This window comes from Clinocottus analis, unplaced genomic scaffold, assembly GCF_023055335.1.
Source record: "Clinocottus analis isolate CAN_PGR_092001 unplaced genomic scaffold, fCliAna1.0.p SCAF_17, whole genome shotgun sequence".
In the NCBI taxonomy this organism is placed as follows: domain Eukaryota; kingdom Metazoa; phylum Chordata; class Actinopteri; order Perciformes; family Cottidae; genus Clinocottus; species Clinocottus analis.
The window spans coordinates 16,103,812-16,116,311 of NW_027175898.1; the positions used below are offsets into that span (position 1 = coordinate 16,103,812).

The 12,500-nt window shown below is 43.1% G+C and overlaps 2 protein-coding genes across 19 annotated transcripts in view; both read right to left on the reverse strand.

The window, feature by feature from the left end:
- Positions 1-207, reverse strand: part of tnika (TRAF2 and NCK interacting kinase a) — a 57,427-nt gene extending 57,220 nt beyond the window's left edge. For all 17 annotated transcript variants that reach the window (XM_068580650.1, XM_068580649.1, XM_068580643.1 and 14 more), the window contains exon 1: positions 1-207. This exon is cut by the window's left edge and continues 188 nt beyond it. The gene's annotated coding sequence lies outside the window, so the exon portion shown is untranslated.
- A 1,139-nt stretch (positions 208-1,346) lies between these two features.
- Positions 1,347-12,500, reverse strand: part of pld1a (phospholipase D1a) — a 31,077-nt gene continuing 19,923 nt past the window's right edge. For both annotated transcript variants that reach the window (XM_068579929.1, XM_068579931.1), the window contains exons 12-26: positions 12,156-12,237; positions 11,931-12,041; positions 11,022-11,207; positions 9,973-10,195; positions 9,750-9,878; positions 9,398-9,516; positions 9,003-9,116; positions 7,832-7,942; positions 7,637-7,725; positions 6,360-6,473; positions 6,225-6,274; positions 5,525-5,659; positions 4,227-4,380; positions 4,000-4,117; positions 1,347-3,544 (exon numbers count right to left, since the gene is read on the reverse strand). In XM_068579929.1, the coding sequence (XP_068436030.1) occupies positions 3,320-3,544; positions 4,000-4,117; positions 4,227-4,380; positions 5,525-5,659; positions 6,225-6,274; positions 6,360-6,473; positions 7,637-7,725; positions 7,832-7,942; positions 9,003-9,116; positions 9,398-9,516; positions 9,750-9,878; positions 9,973-10,195; positions 11,022-11,207; positions 11,931-12,041; positions 12,156-12,237 (1,960 nt within the window). In that variant the 3' untranslated portion in view covers positions 1,347-3,319. The remainder of the gene's footprint in view (positions 3,545-3,999; positions 4,118-4,226; positions 4,381-5,524; positions 5,660-6,224; positions 6,275-6,359; positions 6,474-7,636; positions 7,726-7,831; positions 7,943-9,002; positions 9,117-9,397; positions 9,517-9,749; positions 9,879-9,972; positions 10,196-11,021; positions 11,208-11,930; positions 12,042-12,155; positions 12,238-12,500) is intronic.

The window sequence follows — 12,500 nt, forward strand, 5'->3', positions numbered from 1 at the left end:
CACAGTCTCCCAAAAAATAATACTAATAACAGCCTTCGGGTCAGCCGCGGGGGCGCACAGCTAGAGCGCACACGCGCGGAGGAGCGCGAGCGCCGCGTGCACCCGCTCGTCCGGGGCCATGTCCGCGCGATGGAGACGGAACAGCGAGAGCGGAAGCGCCGCGGAGGAGAAGCGGGAAGCTGCGCGTCCTGGAGCCGCTGCTGCTGCCGCCGCTGCCGCTGTGTGACAGCCGAGTGAAGGGAGGGAGGGAGAGGGAGGGAGGGAGGGAGGGAGGGAGGGAGGGAGGGAGGGAGGGAGAGAGAGAGAGAGAGAGAGAGAGAGAGAGAGAGAGAGAGAGAGAGAGAGAGAGAGAGAGAGAGAGAGAGAGAGAGAGAGAGAGAGAGAGAGAGAGAGAGAGAGGAGGGGCCGCGCGCTGCTAGCCAAGCCACGCCTCTTAAGGGGCGGGGCTTAGTGAGGCAGCAGGGACTCCCTCACTTCTGTTTTTTCTCTCCTTGCAACGACCCTCACAACGTGTGTGTGTGTGTGGTCAAAATCAATTGAGAATTGGTTTATCTGGTTAAATAAAGGTGATATATATACGTGTGTGTATGTGTGTGTGTGTGTGTGTGTGTGTGTGTGTGTGTGTGGTCAAAATCAATTGAGAATTGGTTTATCTGGTTAAATAAAGGTCATATATATACGTGTGTGTGTGTGTGTGTGTGTGTGTGTGTGTGTGTGTGTGTATATCAGGTAAGATGTAAAATATACATTCTCTTATATAGATGACATCTGTGTATTATGTAACAAAAAACTTTGTTTCTGTGTGTGTGTCTGTCTATGACTTTGTGTGTTTCTTTGTGTGTGTTTATGTAAGTATGTATGTCTGTGTCTCTGTGTGTGTGGTTCTGTATGAGTGTGTGCTCGCTGTTGAGACATTTTATTTAAGATACTGACATTAGTACTCGTCCTTTATGTACATTACATGAGAAAGCAAAGTTTTTATTTTCTATCTTGTGTTGCACTTTACTCCAATGCTTTAGTTAAGTATAATTTTAAGGTACTTGTACTTCAATACGTCTTTTCCCCCGTTGGAAAACTCCTTTCAAAGTATTATTCAAGGGTGAAAACATTCAATCTGAACGTTCTCACTCAGTCCGGGGGGAATAAACTGAGTTACCTGCTTAAACACCTGCAGTGTGTTTAAAAGCAGCTCTCAGGTGGACAACACCCGATATTGAGAAACGGGATTGAACAAAACAACACCTGCAGCTTCTCCTTCCAGGTGTGTGAGCAACGTTTCCACAGAATTCACCGATCCATTGTGTCGCTTGCCAGAACAAGTTTAAAACTTGCCAGTCGTTCGCTTTCCAGCGTCAAAGTGTCTAACAGCTTTACACCTTCCTGGCTTTGTTTTTGAGACGTCTGCATCGATTACATTGAAGTTAAAGCTGAAATAATAAAAAAAAAGAAGCAAAAACATTGACAGAGCTTTAGATTTATCCAAAAAAAAAGAAAGAAAGTGAGTTTTTACATCTTTAACTTGTGTTCATGACAAAAAGACACAAATTCAAAAAGGCACATTTATTTGTTAGGCGTCTAGATTGTGAGTTACACGGCGTTAAATGACGTCAAAGTGTACAAAAAGAAGTATTGTACATGAGTGGTGGACAGCTGGATGACGCTCAAAACAAACATTTGCAACCAAACATTTGGGTTTCGTTACAAATCCACCAGCGTCCACACACACACCAACACAAAAAAACATGTTTTAAAGAATGTTAAATGATTTATAATCCGTTGATAATGCACAGACAGATACAGCGAGGGTACAAAGTGTTTGAGGGAGCGATGTCATCACCTGCAGTTCACATTCACATGTTTGGTCCCATAACACAACAACACGTTCATTATATCCCATTAAGTGCAGTCATGTCTGCTGATGTCAGGTTCTTTTTGTGTGTTTTGGGGCGTGAGACTCACAAAACATTAATTACAGGCTGTGCAGCTCTTTCTTTGGAATACCTGTGTGTGATTTATTGATTGATATTCACTGGAGGCGCCTCCCTGCACATTGTTTCAAAACCTTCGTGAGAATCGCTCGTCAGTCGTTTGCTGTAAAGTTTGCGTTTGGGCTCGATCCAAATAGAAGCGACGCTTCAGTTTCTGGTGTATTTTGGCGCTGCTGCAGCTCGTCCTTGGCACGAAATTAAAATGAAAGAGATTGAGTAATCGACGAGGAACCAATGATATGAATACATCTCCGGGAACATCTACGAATGAGGTCGGCTGCTGCTCCACGCCGTCAATCACGCTGCCGTGAGAATAACCAAGAAAACAAACTCCTTCCGACGGATACAAGCTGCACATTCACGAGAACAATCATTTCATATTTCCCTCGAGAAATTCACCAGAACCGCTGACGAGCAAATTCAGAAATGTTTAAAAAACTGTCTCTTCACATGACGGCGTGGCCTCTGGCGTCCATTGCATGCTGAACGGGGAGAAACAAACATGTTCTGTGTTCAAAAAGTATTTCAGCACTGAAAAATAAAAGGGAATAAGAGAGGAGAAGTGAAAAAAGGCCCGTGTTGGACTCTGAAGACGCAGCTTTAAGGAAAGCAGCGCCACCTGCTGGCCGAGGAGGGCATCGCGCCTCCGAGTCCGCGTGACCTTCTGCACACTTTGATTTAACGCATTCAAGTTCATTCAAACCATTTAACACAAAGAAAAAAAACGCCTTTTTTACGGAAACTATAATACATCAGGGATGGGTTGGAGCATGCATCGCAGCACATCGAGTAGAATCAAACCACCGTACGACGAGGGAAACCCACAGGTCTGCACAGTGTCTGTCCAGCGTCAAAACCTCCTGGACGATGCGGCCGAGACGGCAGAAGCTTTTTCAACCCCGTCCCGACTTTTTTATCCTCCGGGAGCTCGTAAAAAACAAAAAAAAACAGCAGACGACGAGCACATGCAGGAGGAACTCCATCACCGCCGCGATCCTGTTGAAGCGTTGCAGCCGGAGGCTTCGTCTGGGATCCTCGCGAGCTTCTCCGACAGTTCCCAACAGGTCAAAATGTGCAGTTGAGTTGATTCCTCCAAATAAAAAACGGCTAAAGAATCCCCACGCCGTCTCAAACACTGTCCTCTGATTCTTCATACGTCCCGAAAGTGTTAACGCCGACTTAAATAAACTGATCCTCCGGTTTAGTGTTTTTTCTTTCAGTAGAAACAGATTCAAGAGACTCCGTCGGTGCTCGGCAGGAACGTCGATGACGGACGCGATCCAGAAATAAATCCCGACGTGCAACAAGCCGCCGCAGCCGCCGCCAAGTCCTTATGTCCAGATCTCCGTCGGGACCATGGCCTCCTTGGTCCCGACGGAGGGCATGAGGTTCTGCTCGGACAGGAAGTCCAGGGGGAACTGGACCAGGAAGCCCCGGATTTTGCGCAGCTCCTCCTGCGCGCGGGCCGGGTCGGCCTGCGCCAGACCCGGCTTGGACTGGTACTGCTCCAGCTCGGACATGTTCCTCACCAGGGAGGACGGGAGGCAACGAAACACCTGCCGACACACACACACACACACACACACACACACACACACACACACACGAGACTCCTCAGTGAATCCTTAAACTCTTTATGTACACTATATATAAATATGTGTATATATAAGTGTATGTGTCTGAATGTGTGTATATAGGTGTGTATATGTGTATATATATATATATATATATATATATATATATATATATATATATATATATATATATATATATATATATATATATATATATATATATGTGTGTGTGTGTGTGTGTATTATATTCACTGACGAGCAGGTAACATGTGTACGTATATATAAATATATACTGTATATAAAGAGTTTTATATACATACAGTATATTCTCTTATACTGATGACATCTGTGTGTTCTGTAACATCCCTCTCTCAGTCATCTGTGTGTGTGTGTGTGTGTGTTCCTCCTCCTCTTCCTCCTCTTCCTCCCCTGCGTACCTTCTCGTAGATGGTGGCGTTGCGTCCGGCGGTCGTCATCCAGACCTCCTTGTAGAAGCGGTCGCTGACGGGGTCCGACATGTCGATGCTGGCGTCGGTGTGGCCGCCGAGGACGGTTCTGCTCAGCGGGAGGAGACGAGTGAGGAACACGGTACTTTCTCACACACACACACACACACACACACACACACACACACACACAGACACAGACACAGACACACACGCACCGGAAGCACTCGAGGCGGAGCTGCAGGGCGTAGGGTCCGGCTTGGTACTCCTGTCCGTCCATCACGCTGGCGACCTTCTGGGAGTCCTCGATGATCACCGCCACCTCGCTGTCGCGTTTTCCCAGCATGCTCCTGTCGTTGATGTTCGCGGAGCCTGAAACAAAACGCGCAGGAACGACAACAGGATGCAAGTAAAATAACGATATATATATCTATATTATCTATCTATATATATCTATATATTGTTTACTGTTTATTATCTCTTGACCTGCAATAAAACATTTAAAGAACAAAGGATGAAACTTAATGTCTGCACTTATCGGACTGCTTTATGGAAGCCCATTCCCGCCACAAAAAAGAAGTCATAATTATGGAGAAAAAAATATATATATCAAAATTATGATCAAAATAAAACAATGACAATAAAAAATATGACCAAAAAAAAACCAAAGTTGAAATTATAGATAGTAAGTGTGCATGTGCGGCTTGTCTTCATATGTCTCTTAATCTCCTTTTTTGTGTGTCATAATTATGACTTTTTGTTTTGTCATACCTTTTTTTTTTTTTGTCGACTTTTTTTTTGGTCGACTTCTTTTTGTCATGATGTTTAAAAAAAAAATTGTAATTTTTTTTTTTTTTGTCAAGTTTTTTTTTGGTCGCCTTTTTTTTTGTCAAGTTTTTTTTGGGTTGAGTTTTCTGTCATGACGTTTCCCCCAAAACATTTTTGTCATACATTTTTTTTTGTCGACTTGTTTTTGTCATGATGTTTAAAAAAAATTTTTTTGTCATACCTAAAAAAAAAATATATATATATTTTCTTGTCAGAATTATGATTTTTTTGTGCCGTAAATGGTCTTCCATAGTGCTTGCATGTGGAATCATGCTATAAATAACATGCATTTTATATTTTATTTCTATAAACCTTGTGTTGGAGACTGTACGCCTTCATTGGACACACGTGTGTAAATGTTGTCTGTATATTAATTAATACAAATGTAGACACAAGTTACAGAAATGCCAATAAGAAAGCATTATCATTCGTATTTAAGAACAATGTTCAGCCTTTAGACTTGTTGTTGCGCCTCGTCGGCCAGCAGAGGGCGCAGCGGAGCTGCGTCAGGAGTCACTTCCTGTTTAAACGGTGCTCTAAAAGAGTAGAGTGTTTGTCAGCTGCACACATGCTGAAGGAGATGATGTCATCACAGCTCAGTGGTGTCGAGGCAGAGAGGAAAAGTTGCCTCATGGAGTCCTCAGTGAGAACCACAGAAGAAGAGAACCACAGAAGAAGAGACACTGACCGATGATGACCGTGTTGTCGTCGGCGATGAGCATCTTGCTGTGAACGTAGATGAGCTCGGTGACCAGACGGCCCTCCAGCTCCGTGTGAGTCCTCAGGCCGGCGAAGGAGATGTAGTTCATCCAATGGTCGTCCACTGGGAGGGGGGGGGGGGGAGGAAGAGGAGGAGAGGAAGAGGAGGAAAGAGGAGGGAGAGGAGAAGAGGAGACAGGAGACAAAAGAGACGAGAGGAGACAGAAGAGGAGATGAGACAATAGAGGCGAGAAGACAGGAGAGGAAACAATAGAGAAGAGAACAAGAGACAGGAAATAAGAGAAACAAGAGGAAAGGAAACAAGAGAGGAGAGTAAAGAGGAGAGGAGACATTAGAGGCGAGAAGACAGGAGACAGGAGAGGAAACAATAGAAAAGAGGACAGGAGACAGGAAACAGGAGATAGGAAACAAGAGAAGAGGAGAGGAAACAAGAGAGGGGAGGAATGAGTAAACAGGAAACAATAGGAGAGGAGAGGAAACAATAGAGGAGAGGAGACAGGAAACAATAGAGGAGACGAGAGAGGAAACAGGATATAGGAAACAAGATGAGAGGATGAAATAAGGACAACATTTTTCTCTTTTCCATCTCAAACCTGTTGCCTCAGATGATCGTTATAATCCACTATTATAATATTAATAATAATAATATTAATAATAACAATACTTACTCTCCTTCTTCAGCTGTGAGATGATGGAGAACTCTCCTCTGATCATGGTTCTGAGGAGGTGAAGAGGTCAAACTCATCAAAACGATCCTGAGACTACAAAGGAAACTCAAGCCGGCAGCTTCCTGGTGACATCACCTGTAGTTGAAGTGCATGACGGCCTGGATGGCGTTCCCTCCTCCCGTGGTGATGTCGCCCTCGAAGCCGGGCAGCAGCGGCGTGACCACGTACACGCGGTACTTCCTGCCCTCCCTGAGACGCCACACAGCCACAGAGAGGAGGAAGAGGAAGAGGAAGAGGAGACTTCTCGTGTGAACGTATGCAGAGCAACTTCCTACTGTCACCGAGTACTACGAGTACAACGAGTACTACGAGTTACACACGTCTGCAACAAGGTTCCTGCAGACTGAAGACTTTTTCTTTTTGCTGCGTCTCACGACTGAATTTTATCTCTTAAACTGCACTGCAACTTTTATTAAAGTTGCTTTTTATTTAGCTTTTTGACGTTTTAATGCTTTTTTTTCCTCGGTCATTTTTCGCCCAGTGGTTTTCAGGGTTTGGCGCATGTTGGGTTTTTGCCCCAATTTCTCAATTCAGCATTGACACAGTCAGGAACTTGGTGTCTGAGGTCATTGGTGCGAGTTCCTTTAAATCCAGATTGAAGACTTCTCTGTTTGCTGCGTCTCGCGACTGCATTGCAACTTTTTTTATTTTGCTTTTTAACCATTTTAGTGCTTTCTTTTTCTCTCCCCTTTTTCGCCCAGTGGTTTTCAGGGTGTTTTTTTCTTATTTTGTATAATTACAAAGAAAAAACAAGTTTTTTTTAACTGTTTTTAAATCCTGTGTTCTTCTGCATTATGTTTTGATGCTTTTAATGGTTTCATGTGAAGCACTTTCAATCAGAATCAGAAAAAAACATTTAAAAAAAAATGCTGAAATGTAAATTAAGAACAGAAAATAGTATTATGGACTCAACCGTCTATCTTTTTACTGTCACTTCCTGTCTGTTTGTGTGCATCTATGCTGATCTGAGACAAAGCAAAGAAGGAGAGGAGATACTGCAACACTTCAAGTGTTACTTCTGAGCTTCTCTTTAATATATATATATATATATATATATATATATATATATATATATATATATATATATATATATATATATATATATATATATATATATATATATATATATATGTATGGTGGAAGGCCTCTAACCTTTAAACATTCAACAATAAACATAAAGCAGAGTGCAATAAAAAGGGAGCATGAACATTTACATTTAAAACAATGTTATATAACAATTAAAGTTCATATAAAGTGCACGGACTGAGGTGATTATGTGAAAGTGACAGGTATAAAGCGAAGTGTATTTAAATATGAGGTGTTGTTGTTGAAGAGTTGAGGAGAAGAAGTACTTGTAAGCTCTGAGGATCCTTTCGATGATGGCGTCTCCGATCTTGTTGTAGACCGTCCGGTTGTCGGCACAGCTGATGAAGAACTGGTTCTGATGGGAGACGGCGTGCAACTTTATCGATACAGAATGATTGACACGGACCTGGGAACACTTTCACGTGTGTGTGTGTGTTTTTGTGTGTTTTCTGCTGGTTTACCTCGATGTAGATGTAGTGTTTGCTCTTAGCGATGACCTGGATGTAGGCGTTGTGGATCGACTCCTCGTGGTACTTTATACCGGCCGACCAGTCCGCTGCCGAGCGCAACACCTTGCACACACACACACACACACACACACACACACACACACACACACACACACACACACAGAGTTAGTGTTTATTGTAGCGGCGATTCTTTCAAAAACAAATGTGGATATCTTGCAGCACTTTGCAGGGTCAAATGTGCGACGTAATAAAAACATAATGACGTTTGGTCATTATCAGGGAAATGCAAATGTTTTTTCGGGGCTTTTTTGTGATACATTTATGAACCGCAACATGAAGTTATTCTGGAGAGCGATAGTAAAAAATACTAATAAAAATAATACTAATAAAAATAAAGTTTAAAAAAAATGTTGAAATAAAAATAAATGTTCAATAATAATAATAAAATTAAAGTAAAAAAAATATTGAAACAAATGTAAAAAGAAAATAAGAACAATAAATAAAAAACAATAATAAAAAAATGTATGCAAATAAATTAATGTGAATAAATTATATTCAAATTAAAATAAATGTAATAATAATAATGATTAAAAACAATAAATAAAAAAATTACATAATATACCAAACAATATAAAAATATGTATTATATATATCGATTGATATATTATATTAAATATATATTGTGTGTATCTTTAGTGCACACACAAATGCAGAAGTTGCACATGTTCACAGAGAGGTGTCAGTTTAAAAACAGACACAATTTGAATGAAACACATTTACTAAGCGTTACTGAACACATCTCACATCATCTACGGTGGTGGGATCTTCTTCCTGCATTTCTTATTTTAGAATTTCACTCAAATGTTGGTTCCTTTGAGTGCCAACAGAGAGTGAAAGCTTTGTAGTTATATAACTCTTTTGGCTTTTAAATGCTCTGTTATCTTCCTCCAGCGGTGCTGTGCAGAGGAGACGAGGGGAACGTTGTGGCAAAGTGGAGTTCACATGGTTTCTCTCTTCTTTCACCCAGTGGTTTTCAGGGTTTATCCCCACTTTCTCATTTCTTATAATTACAAAGAAAAAAATCCCACAATCTGTGTTTTGAGAGGAGAGGAAGAGGAAGAGGAAGAGAGTGAAAAGCTCCTCGGTGTTTCAGATCTCTCACCTGCACTTTGGCGTTGACGCAGTCAGGAACTTGGTATCGGAGGTCATTGGCGCTGGCGTGAGACTTGGGCAGCAGGAACGGGTACGAGAGAGAGCGATACTTTGGCTTCATGATCTGCAGAGGAGAGGAGGAAAGGAAAAGAGGGGAGGAGGAAAGGAAAAGAGGAGAGGAGGAGTGGAAAAGAGTGAAAGAAACAGGAAAACACAGGAAACAGCTGCTGATGGAAAGCATGAGCGTCAGGATGAAACGCTGTTTTTCCAGAATGTTCCTGAGACTTTGCCAGGTTTGTGTTTATTGTTCCGTCAACAAATGGTGTCAGAGTAAAAGTCTGATGAAGAAACTTTCATTTAACACATGTGACACGTGTAACACGTGTAACACGCGTCACACGGCACCTTGGTGAAGTTCCAGCGCTGGATGAAGTGGCGGGCCACGTCCCGCGCCGCTCTGCCGTGGACCACGGAGGCGATGTCGTGCCAAGGCATTCTGGGAGTTGTGTACCTGTCGATGAAGTCTGCACCGAGAGGAGGAAGAGAGAGGACGAGGAAAGAAGGAGAGAAGAGGAGAAGAGAGGATAGAAGAGGGGAGAAAGGAGAGGAGGAAGGAGAGGAGAAAGTGTTTCATGCTACTTAGTTACACTCCATGTTCGCTTTACTGTGTGTGTTTTTTGGCGTGTTTGTTTCTGTGTTTCTGTGTGTGTGTGTGTGTGTGTGTGTGTGTGTGTGTGAGTGTGTGTGTGTGTGAGACCATCAAAAGGTTTCTCCAGCTGGATCCAGTCCCTGTAGACAAAGTTGCAGTAGTCTTTTCCGTGCCAGAAGCGCGTGTTTCCCTGCAGCTCTCCAACACCCGTCTTGAGGCTTTGCACTGAACCACTCCCTGCACACACACACACACACACACACACACAGAATAAAAACACATACAGAGCAGTGTTCTTCACAGCGTTGCCTCTCATTCTCCTTCTACACACCGGCGCTGTCGACGCTGCTGACGCTGTCGGCGTGCTGCAGGGTGTGTTTGTGCAGGTGTCGGTACAGACTGAAGCGAGCCTTCCGGCTGCGCCCGATCCCCTTCAGCTTGGGCAGCTCCGCCGGGTCCGCCGGGTCGCCGGGCGGCGTCCCCCGCCCGTTGCTCTCCGAGACGCCGTCCACGGCGGTCGCGGCCTTGCTGGACTGAGTGCTGGCGGAGCCGGCCTGCGAAGGGAGGAGACAACAGAGGGTGGATGCTAAGGGTGCTAGCAGATTAGCTGCACCAAGCTAGGATAATTGTAAACTTGTAAAATAATGTTAATACACTGTTCAAAATAGTTCTATTCATTCTGTATATTTGTATATTTATATTTTGTATATGTATATTTAATTCAGCTATTGTAGATTGTTAACTCTTTTGTGACGAACAGGATCGCATCATCTGCAAACAGCCGAACCCGACTTCTCCACCCTCTTTATTATTATTTATATTACTTACTTATTTATATTTTTGTACTATGGATATACACTTTAACCTGTTTTCTGCTGTGATCCTGTACATTTACCCACTGCGGGACCACTAAAGCAATATATAATCTAATCAACACCCGACAATAAATCCTGTCGGGAAGGCAATGCCATCAATAAAAGCAGGGTGAACGTGATTAAGTGTGTTTTCTGTGCTCGTGTCTATCTAATGTTTGTAATTCTTTCCACGTGTAAATCAGTTTGTATGCTAGTTTTTCCTAAACTCAAAGTTCTGAACTGTCATCCATGATCTGGTAAACTACTGTTTGAATACGCAGGTTTGTTTTTTTGAAAAAGGGAACATGGTCGTTGTTTTTTAAACGTCTTGAAGACACACAAAAAAGTCAACACAGTCTGTTTGAAGAAAGTGATTTGTTTTTTCGACTGTGAGGCGTTTGTGTAGTTGTGTGAGTCGTATTGTGTTTCCGTGCAGTATCCGAACTGGGGTTCTTCAAACTGTGGGGCGCGACCCTCTAGTGGGCCGCGGCGGTATTACAGGCCGGGGAAGATGCAGATTACCGACCTGCTCGAGGGCCACGGAGCGCGTCACGCTGCCCACGTCCGTCAGCCGGTGCTCCCGGTCGTCCCAGCGGCCGTACGCCAGGTCTATCCCGCCCACGAAGGCCACCGATTGGTCGACGACGACGATCTTCTCGTGATGCGCCCACAGGTAGACGGAGGAGGAGACGTGGTCCGGGTGACGCATCACCTGGGACGCCATCGTGTGAAGAAACAGACTCATGGATTCAGACGGATAGCAAAGCGGAGTTATGCGAGCGTGAGTTTACAATCAGGGCTCACACACGTTGACCAATGGGTTTCCAAGACTTTTACATGACTTTTAACCAAATTTAAATGACTTTTAACCACATTTTCACAAGTTTAAACCAAATTTTCATAACTTTTAACCAATTTTACACGACTTTAAACCAAATTTTCACAAGTTTAATCCAAATTTTCATGACTTTTAACCAAATTTACACGACTTTAAACCAAATTTACACGACTTTAAACCAAATTTACACGACTTTAAACCAAATTTAAACGACTTTAAACCAAATTTACACGACTTTAAACCAAATTTACACGACTTTAAACCAAATTTACACGACTTTAAACCAAATTTACACGACTTTAAACCAAATTTACACGACTTTAAACCAAATTTACATGACTTTAAACCAAATTTACATGACTTTAAAACACATTTAAATTACTTTAAACCAAATTGAAATGAATTTTAACCAAATTTACACGACTTCAAACCAAATTTACACGACTTCAAACCAAATTTACACAACTTTAAAACAAATTTCCATGACTTCAAACCAAATTTCCATGACTTTCCACTTTTTCAGGTTTTCCATGACCCTAACAACCCCGTACAATACACTGGGTTTGGCCAGTTCACTACCCACAATCCTTTAGTCACCTTGATGTTGGGGTGCAGGTGTGAGAGGGTCCGCTTGCTGTAGCCCGAGTTGATGCCCAGGGCGAGCTCCACCTCCTTGTACAGCATCACAAAGATACGCACTCCCTGTTGCTGGAGAGACAGACGTGAAGATATAAAACATCGAGGGCAGAGTGGACAGCGTTCAAGACACGTCGGCCATTACCCCCCCGTGATGTTTGACATTGAAAACCAATGCAGACTCACTGCTTTGCGTTTCAGGGTGCAGTCCAGCCTCCACCTGTTCCCCTCCACCACCGGTCTCTTCAGGAAGATCTCTGGACTCAGCCTGGTGAGGAAGACGGACAGAAACAGATAAAAACCTTCACAACCGTGCGTATGTTCACTCTTTAGAGCTTCCTAACACATCGCACAGGACATGCCATGACGGTGTAGTCTCATGAATCCTTTCCTCGCCCCAGAATGAGTTAAAGAAACGAGGTTACTGCAGGTGAAGAGATGAGATCTTTGTGTGTCCTTTTCTTTCTCATTTAAACACCTTTTCGACCCTGAACTCGGATTACAAAGCGCAGGGAGGCTTCTCAGCTCCAC